The 17,675-nt window shown below is 58.7% G+C and overlaps 2 protein-coding genes across 6 annotated transcripts in view; one reads left to right on the top strand and one right to left on the bottom strand.

Annotated features, from left to right (window-relative positions):
• The first annotated feature begins 2,028 nt into the window (after window positions 1–2,028).
• On the top strand, window positions 2,029–8,757 carry GALK1 (galactokinase 1). 2 transcript variants are annotated; one of them, XM_077854248.1, is made up of 8 exons: window positions 2,029–2,247; window positions 3,112–3,301; window positions 3,741–3,860; window positions 4,048–4,183; window positions 4,320–4,501; window positions 8,061–8,211; window positions 8,311–8,473; window positions 8,562–8,757. In XM_077854248.1, exons 1-8 carry the CDS (start codon window positions 2,083–2,085, stop codon window positions 8,631–8,633), a joined length of 1,179 nt encoding a protein of 392 aa, XP_077710374.1. In that variant the 5' UTR covers window positions 2,029–2,082; the 3' UTR covers window positions 8,634–8,757. The 2 variants fall into 2 exon arrangements, with proteins under 2 accessions (XP_077710374.1, XP_077710375.1); XM_077854249.1 differs by lacking the exon at window positions 3,741–3,860.
• Window positions 8,758–8,870: 113 nt separating this feature from the next.
• Window positions 8,871–17,675, bottom strand: part of ITGB4 (integrin subunit beta 4) — a 30,519-nt gene continuing 21,714 nt past the window's right edge. For 2 of the 4 annotated variants that reach the window (XM_077854246.1, XM_077854244.1), the window contains 13 exons: window positions 16,918–17,075; window positions 16,358–16,538; window positions 16,080–16,217; window positions 14,044–14,226; window positions 13,836–13,967; window positions 11,729–11,965; window positions 11,434–11,592; window positions 10,939–11,088; window positions 10,169–10,357; window positions 9,927–10,082; window positions 9,685–9,846; window positions 9,485–9,595; window positions 8,871–9,346 (listed from right to left, as the gene is read on the bottom strand). In XM_077854246.1, the coding sequence (XP_077710372.1) occupies window positions 9,207–9,346; window positions 9,485–9,595; window positions 9,685–9,846; window positions 9,927–10,082; window positions 10,169–10,357; window positions 10,939–11,088; window positions 11,434–11,592; window positions 11,729–11,965; window positions 13,836–13,967; window positions 14,044–14,226; window positions 16,080–16,217; window positions 16,358–16,538; window positions 16,918–17,075 (2,096 nt within the window). In that variant the 3' untranslated portion in view covers window positions 8,871–9,206. The remainder of the gene's footprint in view (window positions 9,347–9,484; window positions 9,596–9,684; window positions 9,847–9,926; window positions 10,083–10,168; window positions 10,358–10,938; window positions 11,089–11,433; window positions 11,593–11,728; window positions 11,966–13,835; window positions 13,968–14,043; window positions 14,227–16,079; window positions 16,218–16,357; window positions 16,539–16,917; window positions 17,076–17,675) is intronic. The other 2 variants (XM_077854247.1, XM_077854245.1) reach the window with 1 other exon arrangement.

The raw sequence follows: 17,675 nt of genomic DNA, 5'->3' as shown, positions 1-17,675 counted from the left end.
GAAAGATACAGAGAAAGAGAGAGGCAGAGACACAGGCAGAGGGAGAAGCAGGCTGAATGCAGGGAGCCCGACTCCGGGCTCAATCTAGGGTCTCCAGGATCAGGCCCTGGGCTGCAGGTGGCGCTAAATTGCTGAGCCACCCAGGCTGCCCCTCTTGCCCATTTTAAATTATTTGTCTTTTTTTTTTTTAATATTTTATTTATTTATTCATGATAGAGAGAGAGAGAAAGAGAGAGAGAGAGAGAGAGAGGCAGAGACACAGGCAGAGGGAGAAGCAGGCTCCATGCCGGGAGCCCAACACAGGACTCGATCCCGGGACTCCAGGATCGCACCCGGGGCCAAAGGCAGGCGCTGAACCGCTGAGCCACCCAGGGATCCCCAATTATTTGTCTTTTTTGAGTTGTAAGAGTTCTTTATATATATTTTTTTCTTTTTTAACTTTTATTTATTTATGATAGTCACAGAGAAAGAGAGAGAGAGAGAGAGAGAGGCAGAGACATAGGCAGAGGGAGAAGCAGGCTCCATGCACCGGGAGCCCGACGTGGGATTCGATCCCGGGTCTCCAGGATCGTGCCCTAGGCCAAAGGCAGGCGCTAAACCGCTGCGCCACCCAGGGATCCCTTCTTTATATATTCTTGATACAAGGTCATTAAATATATGATTTGAAAATATTTTATCCCGTTCTGTGGGTTGTCTTTTCACTTTCTTGATGGTGTCCTCTGAGGCCACAAAAGTAGTTTATTTTGATGAACTACAACTTATCCGTTTTCCTTTTGTGTCTTGTGCTTTTGGTGTCATGTCTAAAGAGCCACTGCTGGGGCACCTGGGTGGCTCAGTTGCTTTGGGCTTGGGTTGTGATCCTGGGGTCCTGGGATTGAGCCCTGCATCGGGTTCCCTGCTCAGTGGGGAGCCTGCTTCTCTCTCTGCCTCTCTCCCTTGCCTATGCTCTCTCTCTAATAAATAAAATCTTTAAACAACGACAACAACAACAAAAAAAGCCACTACCTCAGCCAGGTCCTGAAGATTTAACCCTATATTTATTTCTAGAAGTTTCGAGAGCTGCATTTTTAAAAACTGAAATGTAAATAACATAGTGTTATGTGCTTCAACTATATGATTCAACAAGTCTATACATTACTGTGTCCTCATCACAATAAGAATATCAGAGCTGTGTTTTGGGCCAACCCCTGAGCAGACCCCAAGCTCTATCTCTGGCTACACCTCTGTACAAAGCCTTCACCCTCGTCCCAAAGAGGCTGCTTACATTTCAGGATTTCTACTCCGGGGTTTTCATATAGGTGCAACTGGGCAGGGGTCCAGGCAGGGGTTGGGGCCAGCTTAAAGGTTCAGGATGCAGGCTGGTGAAAGAGGACGTGGTAAGTGAGTGTCAAGCTCTGGGTCCAAGGCTCGGGAGGGACCAAGGAAGCACCTGCTGAGGCCAACAGTCCCACCTTAGGGGGATTGCTGCCATTGGTTCCCCCCCCAGGAAAGGCTGGGCCCAGTGCTGTCCAAGGCCCCCCTTTTTTCAGTCTTCCCTCGCTAACAGCTATGCCGGCGGGGCCCGTCGAGCTCAGGAGCCCGGAGAAAGTGACTCCCTGATCACCACCAAACTTGGCTTTCTTTTATCTCCGTTTACATCGCTTGCTAGGCCACCCTCTCAGAGCCCCGGGATCAGATCAGGGTCTGATGACCTCTCACGGAGGCAGGGCTCTAGGACCTAGGAGAACCTTTGGGAAACCCAGGTCCGCGCCGCTCCGACTGCGGGTGGGTGCAGGGCCGGCCCGGGTGGGTAGCACAGACCGGGCGCCACCACGCAAGGCCAGCCCGGATCCTGCAGTCCCCCCGGCCCCCTTCGAGGGGGCACCCGCCGGTCTTGCCCGAAGTCCTCCGCCCGGGCGCGGCGGGGGCGTGGGGGGTGCGGGGACGCGGCGGCGCGCGCCCGGCAGGTGGCTGGGCCGGGGGCGGGGCGGGGCGGGGCGGCGGGGGCGGGGGCGGGGGGCGCGCTCAGGAATGCGCACCGCCCCCGCGCGGCCCCGCCCCGAGCATCCCGCGCCGACCGGGCCGCGCTGCAGGGCGAGCGTCATGGCCGCTTCGAGCCCGCCCCGGGCCGGGGAGCTGCTGGCCGAGGCCCGCAGAGCTTTCCGGGAGGAGTTCGGGGCCGAGCCCGAGCTGGCGGTGTCGGCGCCGGGCCGGGTCAACCTGATCGGGGAGCACACGGACTACAACCAGGGCCTGGTGCTGCCCATGGTGAGGGGCCGGGAGGGGCGCCCCGGGGCAGGGCCGGCCGAGCGCCGGGGGGGTGCCTGGCCCCTGCGTGGATGTGGCGCGGCCGCCCCGGAGTTTGGGGGCGCCGGCGCGTGGGAGAGGCCCGGGGCCGGGGTATTTCCCACGGTGGAAGGGAGGAAGCGGGGGACCCGCGAGGAAGTAGCTCGGAGGGGGTGTGCCGACGCCTCTTGGCTCTAGCCTGCCCTCTGTGGACCGCCCATCCTCACCATCAGCTTGTGGGGCCCCGACGTAGCATGCGGAAGAGGGCACTTCGGGCTCTTCAGAAGCCCCAGCCGCAGGCTTGGGGGGAACTAGCCCTACGTCTCCTGGCCCAGCTGGCTCCGCTTACAGAGGAGGAAACTGAGGCCCAGAGAGGGCTAGTGATCTGCCCGAGGTCACAGAGCTAGTCGTGGTGGGGCTGCAATTAGAGTCAGGCCTCCCAGCTCTCAGCCTGCGGCTCTTTCCACTTGGTGCAGCCTGGCAAGTGAGTGGGTACCGCGCGCCGGAGACCCCCAAAATGGGAAGGCATCAGTTGGAGCTCTTCTGATTCTCGTTTCCTTTCGAGCTCTCCTCCTGGTTGCCTCACAGCTGGGGAGCCCATGTTCAGGGCAGAGTCCAGATCTATACTTCTGCAGCACTGGCCCTGCCCCTGAAGACCCAGGGTCAGGATCCAAGCCCTCAGGGCCAACTCAGCACTGAGGTTCTTCCCCAGGACACCCCCTGTTTCTTTGTTGTTGCGCTTCAAAAGGAATCTGAAACCTTTCATTCCTCAGAACTTTAGTATGGCCCCATCCCTTGGTCGGCGGACAGAAGCTTTACATACTCCCTGTCTCTCCTGCCCACCAGGCGCTGGAGCTGGTGACCGTGCTGGTGGGCAGCCCCCGGGCAGATGGCCTTGTCTCCCTCCTCACCACCTCTGAGGATGCTGATGAACCCAGGCGGCTGCAGTTTCCACTGCCTACAGCCCAGCGATCACTGGAGCCTGGGACCCCCCGCTGGGCCAACTATGTCAAGGGAGTGATTCAGCACTACCCAGGTATGGGGCCTCGGCCTGGGTCAAGTTCACACTAGTGCTCTGAGGACCACCTCTCAGCTACAAAGCTCATTAGCTCAGCTAATCCACCACGGGGTAGCTTGCAGGAAAGAGTATCTCCGTAGTACAGATAATGAGACTGATATCCTGAGAGGTTCCAGAACTTGCCCTGAGCTGCTCATTATATGATTGGAGGAGCCAGGATTCAAACCCTAGCCTGTTGGCCTCCAGCGCTGTAAACCAGAAGAAGAGTTAGGAAGACTGTGTCCCAGGAACCTCAGGTGGGAGGTTTAAGGGTAGTGGGACCAAGGTGGCCTCTGACAATTGAGATGCATCCCCAAAAGGAGCTACCAGGTAGTTGGCTCCCTTCATACCGAAACACATGCCCTTCGTGGGCCTGTCTGCCCATACGGCCCATCTCACCACCACCCGTTCTTTCCAGCTGCCCCCCTCCCTGGCTTCAGTGCAGTGGTGGTCAGCTCAGTGCCCCTGGGGGGTGGGCTGTCCAGCTCCGCATCCCTGGAAGTGGCCACGTACACCTTCCTGCAGCAGCTCTGCCCAGGTACTTCCTAGATCCCAGCCCCCAATCCAACCCTCCTTCCCCGAGGTTTCCTGGCGGTTGGAGCTTCGGGAGGAGGGTGGAAATCTATCTCCTTGGAGTGTTGTTGGAGCTGCTGCTGCCCCTCCCCTCCACCCCCTACACGCCCTCCTGGGCTGTGCCAGCCTCCCCACCTTACCCTGTGTCACAGACTCAGGGTCAGTAGCTGCCCGGGCTCAGGTGTGTCAGCAGGCCGAGCACAGCTTCGCAGGGGTGCCCTGTGGTATCATGGACCAGCTCATCGCACTGCTCGGGCAGGAAGGCCACGCGCTGCTCATTGACTGCAGGTCAGGGGCTCCCCTCGCCCCCTCCCACCTCATCATCAGGAGTTTCTGGGTGGAGCATGCCCACTGCCTGGTGTGGCAAGCGGACACTTGTCTCACGCCAAGGGCTTGTCACCTCCCCACTCCAACTCTGTGCCAGGTCCCTGGAGACAAGCCTGGTGCCACTGTCAGAGCCTAAGTTGGCTGTGCTCATCACCAACTCCAATGTGCGCCACTCCCTGGGCTCCAGTGAGTACCCTCTGCGGCGGCGCCAGTGTGAAGAAGTAGCCCGGGCATTGGGCAAGGAAAGCCTTCGGGAGGTGCAGCTGGAGGAGCTGGAGGGTGAGAGCTGGCTGGGTATTCTGGGGGGTTGCCGGGTCCTGCGTGTGGCCTTGACCTTGCTGTGTCCTCCCTCATCTCCAGGGGCCTCTGCTATACTCTGTGCACTACCCCCAACACTGCAGACTGAAGGTTCCAACCTCAGCAGGGCTGCTTGAAATCTTTTTTTTTTTTTTTTTTTTTAGTTTTTATTTATTTATGATAGTCACACACAGAGAGAGAGAGAGAGAGGCAGAGACACAGGCAGAAGGAGAAGCAGGCTCCATGCAGCAGGAGCCTGATGTGGGATTCGATCCCGGGTCTCCAGGATCATGCCCTGGGCCAAAGGCAGGCGCCAAACCGCTGCGCCACCCAGGGATCCCTGCTTGAAATCTTAATAGTGTTTTTCTTTTTTCTTTTTCTTTCTTTCTTTCTTTCTTTTTTTTTTTTTTTTTAAAGATTTTTTTTTTATTTATTTATTCATGATAGTCACACAGAGAGAGACAGAGAGGCAGAGACACAGGTAGAGGGAGAAGCAGGCTCCATGCAGGGAGCCTGACGTGGGATTCGATCCCGGGTCTCCAGGATCACGCCCCGGGCCAAAGGCAGGCGCCAAACCGCTGCGCCACCCAGGGATCCCTCTTTTTTTTTTTAAAGTAGGCTCCACACTCAGAATGGGGTCCGGTGCGGGCCTTGAACTCAAAACCCCGAGGTCAAGACCTGAGCTGAAATCAAGAGTCAGATGCTTAACTAACTGAGCTGCCTAGGCGCCCCTTAATCTAATGCTTTTCTACTAAGATTACGGTGCCACTATGGGAGGTAGAGAAAAATACAGAGGAATAAAATGAGCTATAAGACCAGCACCCAGGGATCCCTGGGTGGCGCAGCAGTTTGGCGCCTGCCTTTGGCCCAGGGCGCGATCCTGGAGACCCGGGATCGAATCCCACATCGGGCTCCCAGTGCATGGAGCCTGCTTCTCCCTCTGCCTATGTCTCTGCCTCTCTCTCTTTCTCTCTCTGTGACTATCATAAATAAATAAAAATTAAAAAAAAAAAAAAAAAAGACCAGCACCCAGAGATAGCTGCTGCTCACATTTTAGCATATTTTCCTCCAATGTTTTTGTACATCTGTATTTTCAAAGTTTAGTAGATGTAGTATTGTCACTTGTTTCTCTTTTTCTCTCTTTAAAGATTTTATTTATTTATTCATGAGAGACACAGGCAAGACATAGGCAGGGGGAGAAGCAGGCTCCATGCAGGGAGCCCGACGTGGGACTCGATCCCAAGACCCCGGGATCATGACCTGAGCCAAAGGCAGATGCTCAACTGCTGAGCTACCCAGGCTGCCCTTTTTAAGATTTTAAAAAGGGAGTGGGAGAAGCAGCTGAGCAAGGAGCCCTACATGGGGTTCCATCCCAGGACCCTGAGATCATGATCTGAGCCTAAGGCAGACACTCAACTGTCTGAGCCCCCCAGGCGCCCCTCTCTTGTTATTTTCTTAGGATTAGATTTTGAGGAGCAGGATTGCAGAGCAAAAGATACATGTATTTGAAAAGTTATTGATACATGTGGCCAAGAAGATAGTATATTTAGTAGTTTGAAGGCCAGATCAGTATCGCTTCATTCTCCCTTACTCTGTGGAGAGGATACTATTTTGATTTATTCATTTTTAAAAGATTATTTGTTTATTCATGAGAGACACACGGAGAGAGGCAGAGACATAAGCAGAGGGAGAGGCAGGCTCCCTGTGGGGAGCTGATGTGGGACTCAACCCCAGGAGCCCACAATCATGACCTGAGCCAAAGGCAGGCAGACAACCAACTGACCCACCCAGGGGCCCCCTCTTCTCTCTGTTTTAGATGAGGGGTCCATAGTAAGTGGCAGTTCTGAAACTCGAACCAGCCAGGTTGGCCCCCTAGCCTGTACTCTCAGCCTCGGGGACGGGCTGCTGGCATTGGGAGTTGTGCCCTCCCTGGCAGTGTGCGAGTGCCCATTGCAGGAACACTGGCCAGCTCTGTAGGACTGTCTGGTCCCTCTCGGTGAACTGTCAGGTTCAGACCTGTCCCACCTGCTCTTTGCAGGTGACCTTGGCAGAGGTTTTCACACTGGAGTACTGTGGCTCTCCCTCCTCTCCACTGCACCCCTTTCCCACCATTCCTTGGGGGTCTCCCCTACCTGCAGACCAGTGCCGCCCTCTGCCTTCTTCAGAGTGTCCTGTGCCAGAAGCCCTACTTTGCCTCCTTCCTGTCCTCTGCCTGGCTCTTCCCCTTCTGCTTGGAAACATGGACAGTTCTCTTCCCTTCTAAAATTGAGTCTCTTTTCCTGTACCAATTTTGGGAGAAGACGTAATGCTTAATGGCCCCCATTTTGTCATCTGTGTTCATTTCTCAATATTCTCAGTTGGCCCACCCCCTTCCCCAGCCACTAGACACAGCAGCCTCTCCCAGGGTCCCCCCACACACACACCCCCAACACACCAACAGCTTGTACTCCCTCCCCATGAGTGGCCACTGGCCTGCTTGTTCACACCTCTGGTTCTCTGCATGTGCCTGCCCCAGGCTTCGTCCTCTGCGCACAGCACTGGCCACCACTGCTCTACCTAGGACTCAGATTAGAGCCTGCAGCCCCTTGCTCTCCCGGCTGGGGCCTACCCTCATTTCTGCCTGCAGTCCTGGAGATTCCACCTGATTCCCAGCGGAACTCCTCATCCCGCCTCCCCTGTAGGCTTCCCCTGCTGACTTCCCCTTGCCTGTTATTTCTTACCCTTGTCACTCGGGCTTGAGACCTCCATCACCCCTGTGTCCTCACTGTTGCCCCTCCCACCTTGATCTCTGATCTCTGACCCCTCCATCCCTTCCTCCCCGACATCAGGCCCCTCGTATTTTGAGCGCATAACAGCTGCTGCCTGGCTCCTGGTGCCCACTTCTCCCAGCTCCAGCTCTCCACCCAGGGCAGTCGATTTTATCCACTGGAGCTCAGCTCCAGCCTGTCCCCGCTTCCAAACCTCTGTGGCACCCAGAATGAAGTAGCAGAGCCCCCTGGCATGCAGGGTGTCGTCATCCACTCAACTTGCTCTCCCCACCTTAGCGTTAGCCAGCGGGACGGCCTGCTCCTGGCGTGCCCTATGCCCTGCCTCTTGACCTTTGCCTGGGCTGTCCCCCAATTCTAGAGCCCCAGCCCCTGGAGGCTGCACTGATGCCTGGTGTAAACAGCGGTGGGAGGACGTCTCCCTCTTGTTCTGCTGTGGGCTCTTGAAGGCAGCACGTATCTCCCTCACCTCAGAAACGACAAGAGTCTGGAGCTTACCCTGCTGCTGATGGGGTGCCTGCTGTGCACCAGGCACCCTGCTGGGATGGGAGCTCCCCCCATGTGTTCTCTCACTCCATGCTTACCGCACTTGAAGTGACATGGGTGCCCCACTTTATATTCGAGGAAGGGAGGCCTTGAACCTTAGTCACCAATACAAGGTTCTATTTGCAGCTTTGTCACAATCAGGATCCCACCGCCTTGCTGCCCCCATCCCCACGTCTGCAGGGGCTCAGAGGTGGTGGGTGGCGGGTCTGCTGACCCCTTTCCTTCCCCAGCGGGCAGAGAGCTGGTGAGCAAGGAAGGCTTCCGGCGGGCACGGCACGTGGTAGGTGAGATCCGGCGCACGGCCCAGGCGGCAGCTGCCTTGTGCCGCGGAGACTACAGAGCCTTCGGTCGCCTCATGGTAGAGAGTCACCACTCGCTCAGGTGAGGACGCCTGGGTGCCTGTGGAGCCTGGGCGCAGGTGGAGCCCAGGGCAGGGTGGGGCCTGTCCTAGGCCCACCCTCTCCTGTGTCCTCTCTGCAGGGATGACTACGAGGTGAGCTGTCCGGAGCTGGACCAGCTCGTGGAGGCTGCGCTTTCAGCACCTGGGGTTTACGGCAGCCGCATGACTGGTGGTGGCTTTGGCGGCTGCACTGTGACCCTGCTGGAAGCCTCCTTCACTTCCCAGGTCATGCAGCACATACAGGTGAGTGGGTGGGTGCCCGGGGGCAGGAGGGATGGAGACGGGTTCCCAGGGCCCTGCCATGCTTAGACCCCACCTGCCTCTCCCGTAGGAGCAGTACAGTGGTACCGCCACCTTCTACCTCTCTCAGGCAGCCGATGGTGCCAAGGTGCTGCACTGGTGAGGCACTCCTCCAGGATGGCACCCGCTGGGCAGGGGGCCTGCCAGGCAGCAAGTCACGAAGCTCCGGGGCTCTGGCATCTGCCCTCACATCTGGGTGCTCAATAAACTTGTGCCTCCCACCATGATACCCGCCTGCCTCTAGAGGTGGGTGTGTGCTTGGGTATCAGAGAAGTGTGTCAGGACCGCTGCCCTGCTCTGCACAGGCACTCCCTGGAGGAACAGACAGGGCAGAGCCAAGCCGTAGCAAAATCTTTTATTAAGTGCCAAACAAAGCTGGGCCCTTGTCATACTGGTGCCCACTCCTTGGTTACTCACAAATGGGCTGGGGCCTGGGGTAGGGGAGTTGCAGCCAGAAGGGCCTTCTGGGACCTCTGCTTCCTTCATACCCCCCCCAGAGGACACCTTCCCTCTGCTCTGTAGCCCGAGGTGCTGGTCCCGTGATCCGATTGTGGGTGCCCTGGGCTGCGGGGGGAGGGGGATCCAAGGATGGAGTAGCTGAGGCAGAGCCAGGGAGAGGAGGCAGGGTGGGGACCCAGGTTCCAGCACACTGTTGGGTAAGGGTGGTGGTGGGGGATCAGGTCTGGAAGAACTGCTGGTCCACCTGGGTACTGAGGGTGCCACTGGTGGTTAGTGTCCGGCTCACAAACTCCTGAGTCACGTGGCGGGTGAGGGAGCCACTTGCTTCCAGGCGCTGGGACCCCAGGGTCAGTCCATCTACAGCAGAAGAAACACTGAAGGACTCTGCTTAGGCCCCTGCTTCCCGAGCCCTGTGAGATCTTCGTCGTCACCTCCCTCCCCCCCCCCCCCTGCCCCGCCCCGCAGGAGAGCCAGATCCTTTGCCCAGCAGCTCACCCAGTAGGAAGGGTTCGGTTGTACTGGTGTGGGTGGTGGTGATGCTGCTGTACTCGCCTGGCAGTGGGTGCTGGACGAGTCCGAGGTGGCTGCCCAGTTGTGGGAAAGGGCCTGGTGTGGGTAGAGAGGCCAGTCAGGGTTGGTGCCGAGTGAAGTGGCCAGAGAAGGGGTAGGAGTAAGGAAGGGGCGAGGCACCGTACCTCCATCCTGGGACTCAATGGTGATGATGCCCTCACGCTCTGGCCCACAACCCTCGGTGGTCCTGGCCTGTACCTTGAACTTGTAGGGCACGTTCTCACTGAGGCCTGGCACGGTCAGCCGGCTCTCGGGGCTGTCCCCATCCACCAGGAATGTGGCTGGTTCTGGATAGGGAAGATGCCTTTAGTGTCTGTGGCTCCCTTCCACCTCTCCCCTGGCCACCCCTGACCTGGGGGCAGGGTACCTCCTCCATGAGCCATCTCACAGGTCACCACGTAGCCAAGGATGTTCCCTTCAGGCCTGCGTGGCCGCTCCCAGCTCAACTGCAGGGAGTCTGGGCTCAGGGCAGTAAACACCAGTGGGCCTGGGGCACTGGGTGTGCTCAAAGTGAAGGGGGAGCCTACAGGCAGCAGAACAAGAGTGTCGGTGTGTAGGTGAGTAGGAGACATCACGGGGGGGCAGCCATGGGGTGGGGATGCAGCTCACCTGGCAGGGGGCAGAGTGGACTCTGGGGGTGCACCTGGGACTCAATGGTGATGACGCCCTCGCGTTCTGGGCCCCAGCCTTCCTGGCTCTGGGCCCGCACGCGGAACAGGTAGGAATGGTTGGGCAGAAGGTCTTCCACCACCACTGAAGTCTGGCTGGGGTTAGGGATGTTGAGCCGATACAGCTCCCCTGGAGATGGAGGTGGGGGGAGACAATGGAACAGTGTGATTCCCACCCCTGTCCTGATACCACCCCTTCCCTAGGTTGCCACCAAGACCTGGTTGTCACTCACCAGGATTAGCTGTGGTTTGGGAACAGGTGGGATCAGCCTTGTATGCTATGGTTGGTTGTTTAGGATGTACACTACGAGGATAAGTGGAGCCTAAAATCCCACCTACGTTCTGGCTGTTTATGGGCCCAAGTCAAGCTGCTGTGGGTTTGTCTTCCCAGGGAAGCACCACTTCCCAGCTCCCACAAAGGTATCTCCCAGGCCAGCAGAAGCCCTGGGTCCCTAAGCCAGGGAAGCCTTGTTAGGCAAAATGTAGCAGAGAGAGTGACCAGGAGAGAGGCCCAGGGGGCTGGATGAGGACTCAGAAGAGCGGAGGTAGTGAGGAGCATGGGAGTGAGACCCTCAGAAGGTCTGGTGGGGATCGTCCTGTTCAAGGGGCTTGGGTGGATTCCTGTCCGGCTGGATGCTCCCATGAGTCCCAACACAGGGTCGAGCCTTGCAAGGCGTCGCCCCACAGCCGCCAGCAGCAGCTGAGCCTCACCGCCGTTCAGCAGCTGGTACTCCACGCTGTAGCCCTGCAGCACCTGCTCACACTGTGGCTCCTGCCAGCTCACTTTCAGAGATGTGGGTCCCAGTGCTGAGAACACCAGGCGGGTGGGTGTGTTGGGCAAACTCGGGGCCAAGCGGGAGTCTGAAGACAGGAGGCTGTGGTCAGTTTGTGTCCAGGGTCTCTGGGCAGGAGTGCTGCCTCTATCCCCTGACCTCCTGCGGCTGTCTCGTCTTTGCTGACTGCTGGCCTGGCAGCTTGCTCCCCCTGCAACACCCTGTCCAGGCCCCCCCCACAGCCTGCTGCCTCTCCTCCCCCAGCCCAGCACCCCCCTCCCCAAGGGACAGTGGCCATATTAGGCATCAGCAGTGATGGGGATGGAATGAGGGGTAAGATGCTGGGTTCGGGCAGTGACCGCAATGAGCAGATGAGTGACAGATGGAGCAGGACAGCTGTGGAGACACAACAGCATGGCCACCCCTGTACTACCTGGGCCCCGAAAGGGCGCTGCTGGCTGCCCAGCCAGGATTATAGTGTCTTGTGAGTTCCCAGAGGGAGGGAACCCCTTCATCTGGGCCCGACTCAGGGGCCCCAGGGCCCAGGACAGCGGAAGCCTGCTCCTCCCTTCTTCCCAGATGGGAGGGAGGCCTATGGCAGGACAAAACAGGAGTGAGAGGGCAGGAAGTGTGTGTGTGCTGGAGGATGGGCAGCGGGGCCAGTACCCTGAGCTCCCGGGGCTGGAGAGGAAGCGTCGGGGGAGGCAGGGCTGGTTGCAGACACTCACTGTGGGAGGAGAGGGAGGTGAGGGTGGAGTAGTCTCTGGGCAGCGTGGCAGAGTGGGAGTGTTCTGTGCGGGTCAGCGAGTGGTAGTCCCGCGTGAGGGTGGAGGATGTACTCAGCACCCGGTGGGACACGTGTGGGCTCAGGTGGGTCCCATAGGCAGTGTTGGCCACAGTCATCCTGTGCAGGGAGTTGGCGCTGCCCGGGAAGGCAAAGTCCATCCGTCCGTTCACCAGATGCTCTGCAGGAGGAGAGCAGCGTCACTGGCACAGACCTGTACCGGACCCAGAGCCCCATGGGGCAGGCTGTGGCCCTGGGAATTTCTAGGATTACCTATTTTCTGGGGCATGGCCTTGGCACAAAGAAAACCAGCCTCCCTTGGCCCACTAGGGACAGAGGCTCAATGTTCCTGGCCGAGCCCGAGGGGCCACACAGGCTCCTGCCACCTGTGTCCCCTGGCCCTCAGGATACCAGGGCAGTCTGAGCACCTCTGATGCCTACTGCCCTCGCGGTTAGCCCTGCCTTGGGTGGGGTGGAGCCCAAATGCCTGCCCTTGTGTCCCTTCAGGCCTCTGAGGGGTCTCCTTGGGTACCAGGGCCTGCCCCTGGGCTCCACAGGTTTCCGATGTTGTGCGTTTTGAGGACAGCCCGACCGCCTGCCCTGGGGGTCTGCCTGCGCGGTGGCACCTCCCCAGGCTCAGCCGGGGCCTTGATGGGCAGCCTGGCCACCGGGGGCCGGGCGGGCCCAGGCAGCAAGCGAGCAGCCCAGGGGTGCGGGGTCGGGGCGCGCGGGCAGGCCCGTCACCTCCGGGGGTGGCGCCGCCACCCTCCCCGCCCGCGCCCGCGTCCGCGCTGTGGTCCGGGGGGCCGCGGGGCGCCTCGCCGTCGGAGGAGCGCCCGCTGCTGGCCGACAGGCGCGGGATGAGCTCCGGGGGCAGCCGCCACGTGATGCGCCGCAGGTCCAGCTCCTCCCCCAGCAGGGGCTCGAACTTCCAGCCGCCGCCTTGGGAACAACGAAGGGCCGCGTTGGCACCGCCGGCGGGCGCGGGCGGCGGCGGGGCGGGGGCCAGCGAGCGAGCCGCTCCTCGGGCTCTCCGGGATCCTAGTGCGCGGGGCCGGGGTGGGGAGCGGGGCGGGCCACGTGGTCGCGGAGCAGGCGACAGGCGGGACCCTCGGCCCGCGGTCCGCGGCCCGCGAGGTGGAAGAGGGGCCCCTCCGTGTGAGCCAGGGCAGCCCGGGCTGCAGCTGCTGAGGATCGGGCCCCCAGGGGTGGCCCTGGCTCTGTCACCAGCTGTGAGGTCTCCTGCCTGGAGCCTCCGTTTCCTACCTGTGTACTGGAGAGAGTGCTCTCTGCCCTGCCTGTCTCCCCGGGACAGTTCCAGAAGCCACAGAGAGTGTTAGCACAGGTAGTGTTAGCAGCTGAGTTTGGGCACCTGATCCTTACCTCCTGTTCTTTCTCTCAGACCGACAAACCCCCCAGGACCCTTGGGTTCCTTAAGCCCAAGCCCTCTCAAGGCATGGATGGAAGAAAGAAATCCTGGAGGATGCTGACTCCTGGCATTCTATGATCGGTATCTGGTTTTACATATAGATCAGAAAACTGAGGCACAGAGAGGGTGAGCAGTTCGTGTGGTGGCCCACAGTGGAGCCAGAGCTAAAACTGATACCAGGGAGTCCAGTCGAGGGCCCTTTATCCCACACTGTGGGGAATCAGGAGGGAGGAGGAGCAGGACCCGGGACAGGCCAGGTGGTGGCTCTGGGCTCCTGGGCCATGCTTGCCTCCTCCCACATAGCCTTGTTCCTGGGAGGTGGCCTGACTGTCCTGGCTCCGTGACACAGCCTTCCAGGTGCGAGGCTGTGTTTCCATATGGTCCCGTGTGCGTGAGCATACACAACCCTGTGTGCACCTACTTCCAAGCAAGTGTTTGCCTGCGCTTCTACACAGACGTGCACACGACTGCATGTGGGCCACATTGGCTTTGTCCCCTCGGTACCCAGTGCCAATAAGGTGCTGCCAGATGGTAGGCTCTGGCTGCTTTGCTTTCTCTGGACCCCAGTGACAGCCCCGCCTCCTACCTGGGGCTTCCTCTCAGGGATCCCAGACCCACTCACCAGTGTCATCGGAGACACTAGGCCTCTGGCTGCCAGTAGGGGAGCGTAGAACGTCATCACTGTACATGAGGAAGCTCTCATAGTCTTCCCCACACTGGGCGTCCACAATGGGGATGTCCGGGATGATGGGGACTGTGGAGTGGGAAGGAGTGAGCCAGGGCCCCAGACTCGGCCTCCTGTCCTCCCCTATCCCCCCCGCCCCACTCACTGGACATGGGCCGCTTGGGCTGGGTGGCCAGGTTGATGATGGCCTCCCGCTCGGGCCCCCAGCCTGCCCCATTGCGCGCCTTCACCGTGTAGCGGTATGGCTGGGACTCCCGCAGGTTCTCAATGAGCAGCATCCGTTTCTTGGGACTGTCCACCAACACCTTCTTCATGGGCCCGATGGGTCCTGAGGCAGGGAGAGCACCTCAGATGGGTCATTCGAGGTTCCTGCCTGGCCCAGCCCTGCCTCTGATGTGGCAGCCTGGTGCTCAGCCCTTTACTTCCCAGACAGAGCACAAGAACAAGGCAGGGGGCAAGCAGCTATGGAATTCCCGGGGCGTGCCAAGCCCCTGAGAACCTAGGCAAAGCATTCAAAGAAGTGTCACCAACTCTCCGAAGGGCTCATCCTTAACTGGCAGAGCCAGGACAGGGCTCGAGGTGGCCCCACTGTCACCTCTATTGATTGGTACATGGTCTTGCATCCAGGGTGCCTGCACCCAAGGTGTGCACTCTAGTGGTGAGGCTGCCTGTGCCTCATTGTCCACAACCAAACCCCGAGTGCTGAAAGCAGAGCCATCCCAGCGCCCAGCACAGCTGCCATGGGGTCATAGGAGCGAGGCCTGGAGCAGAGGGTGGGCTCAGGAAAGCTGTGTTTCGTGAGAGCTAAGGGAGTTGGGGAGGAGTGAAGGGTGTGCAGGAAGGCCCAGCAGTGTCAGGTCAGCAGAGGGCAGAAGCCAAGCAACTCTCCTGTGCTCACGTCTAGAAGGGCAGACACACAGCCCTGGGAGAAAGGAGAAAGTGGCTCCTGTTAAGAGCAAGTTATGGTGTCTAGGCCCAGATACAATGGGAAGGCTGCCATGTTGGAAGCCTTCTGGAAACCAGAGAAGGCACAAAAGACTGGAGGCAGAAGGTCCCAGTCTCCAAAGAGGTCCCAGGGAGGGTTCTGGAAGATGATACCTAATAACACCCATGCTTAAAAAGAATGGACTTATGGAGGCCCATCAACCTGGGGGAGGTTTCTAGCTGCTAAGATGGGCACTGATTCTCGGCTCACCCCTCACATCTCGTTACCTAGTGAGAGAGGGGGAGGGGGCACCCACCAAAGTGCTGATGCCCTCATCCAGAAAGGTCATCCAGCACATAGCTGAGACCTCAGCAGCCTGAAGCCATGCCTAAGATGATCGAGGATGAATTTTTGATAGGATACATATCACTCCTGGGATTAAAGGCAGGGTCAGAGGACACTTCCTAATAGTGGTCATGGGTGAACCAGGTGTTATAAACCCAGAATGTGCCAGAGGGGTGATGCGGCTGCCGAGGTTGTATGTAGTCTGCTTGTCTGGTAAAGAGCAATGAGCCCAAAGTCTAGAATAATCTTGCTGTCCTTTGCCCTGTTGGGCCACCCCCAGGAGTGCTAAGCCTGACCCATGTTAAGGTCCAGAGGTTGTATGAGGTGGTGAGCTCCCCATCCCTGGGACTGACCAAGAAGAAGTGAGGGCACGAGGAGGAGGCCTCTGCACCAGGTGAGATATGGAACTCATTTCCCTCACTTTCTCATCTTGGCAATTGGCAAAGCTGCCCACCGTTCCCTCCCTTCTAAGACTGGGAAGAAACAGTGCTTCCAGGCACTCTGGCCTCGTGGCTACCAGATAAAATGTTACACGAGCCGTACTAAAAAAAATTATTTATCTGAAATTCAGGATATCCCCAATTTGCTAAATCTGGTAAATCTACTTTGGCCTTAAGAGAACCGTGCAGAAATGAGCCACCCTGGTTGGCTGTATGGGAAGGTACTCCTGAACTTGTGAGCTCACCGCACATCCAACTCACACCTCCCATTCCCCCCTGCCCTGTGAGTTTCTGGGCTTGGTCTTGGGATGAGGTTAACCCAAACCTGACCACAAATCTCACGATGCCTCAGGGAACCGGACATCTGTGGTTCATCCGCCGACCTGGGTGGCATGACCTCCCTCCTGCTCTTTGCCCCCTCCCCTTCCTGCTGTCCCCAGGGGTTGGGGGGTGGGGAGTCCAGGTCCTTACGGTTGTCCTCGTTGACCAAGCCGTAGCAGACCTCGTAGGCCGTGATCTCGCCGTTGGTCTCAGCCGGCTCACCCCAGCTCAGCTGGGTCACCGTAGAGGAGACGACATTGAAGGCCAGCCGCCCTGGCTCGCTGGGCACTGGCGGAGGAAGGGGGCCATACAAAAAGAAAGCTGTCAGCAGCTGCAGGGGGAGGGTGGGGTTCTGCAGGTGAGGGGGGCAGATTGGGCAGGCTGGCATCAGGGTAGCTCGGGGACAGACAGAGGTGGTGAAGCCTCACCTTCCTGCTGCGTGCGGCAGGACACCAAGGAGCTGTACGGGCCCTCGCCCTGGGCCCCATAGGCGCACACCTTCATCTCATAGTCGCAATATGGGTACAGGTTGGTGAGCTCCACTGAGGGCACTTTGCTGTCAAGCAGGTGGGCTTCGGACTCAGAGTCACCCTGGATCCAGTACTTCACCTGCCCCCAGGGGAGGAATTGGTCAGTGGGGAGCGGCAAGTGCCAGAGCTTCTCTTATTGTCCCCTCTGCACAGATGGAACACCGAGGGGTTGGGGACCTGCCAGGTTCACACAGTAGGCCTGGGGCAGAACTGGGGTGTCTCCTGGATAAGTGGAGGGGGCCACAAAACCAGGAAAGAGGGCAAATGTCTGAAAACTTCAGGGATGGGTCCTCCCTCTTCCCCAGGCAGATAGGGGAGCCCCTGTCCACCTATGCTTGGCCCCCTAGGGTGGAGCATACCCTCTCTGCCCTCTCAGGGGCCCTCTGGCCTCAGGTGGCCCATGTCCCCATTGGGTACCAGGCCTCCCCATCTACCTCCCTCGTTGCCTCCCACCTTACCCTGTACCCTGCTGGCTTGCCAGGAGGGGGCAGCCAGTTGAAGTGGATTTTCCGGGACCCGGCAGCCTTGGCATTAGGGTTCTGAGGGGCACCCAGGTCACCATGCTGGGATGGGAAGGATGACAGCATCTGGCTTGTGAAGTTCCTGTCCAGTTCATCTGTAGTGGACCAAGGCCAAGTGGAGCAGCCAGCTCAGCCACCCGCGCCCCTTTGAGGCAAGAATCCACCCTCACCACCAGGGGGCTCCGGAGATTCAGTTAAACCCTCAGGGCCAAACACTTCCCCACCAGCTCTCCACTGACAGCTGCCCACCCATTCTGGAGGAATGAGAAGGAGGAGGGAATTGGTCTAGCCTTCTTTCTCCCTTGGCAGCCAAGGGAATGTTCCAGGTGTTCGAACATTTGTTCGTATGCACCCCCTCCTCCCCTCTACCCTGAGAATCCTCTCTCCTCTCCTATCTTCTCAGCAAACCTCTGGCGGGGGCTGCTCACAGACACCGCCATACTGGAAGCTAAGGACCCATAAAAATTGGTTGCACTCTTTAGGAAACACCTGCATTTTAGCTGGAACTGAGGCTCAAGTCAAAGGGCTAAGGCCTAGCAGTGGGGTTCATGGTGCTGCCAGCAGGCTGGGTAGCCATGACGTGACTCCACCCTCTCAGGTTGAGAGCACAGTTGCCAGATAAAATGCAGGACCTGTAGTTCAGCCAGAATTTAAGATAAATAACAATAGGATAAGTATATCCCAACTGTTGCATG

Source organism: Canis aureus, chromosome 16 (assembly GCF_053574225.1).
Source record: "Canis aureus isolate CA01 chromosome 16, VMU_Caureus_v.1.0, whole genome shotgun sequence".
Lineage (NCBI taxonomy): Eukaryota > Metazoa > Chordata > Mammalia > Carnivora > Canidae > Canis > Canis aureus.
This window is presented reverse-complemented; position numbering and strand designations above follow the sequence as displayed.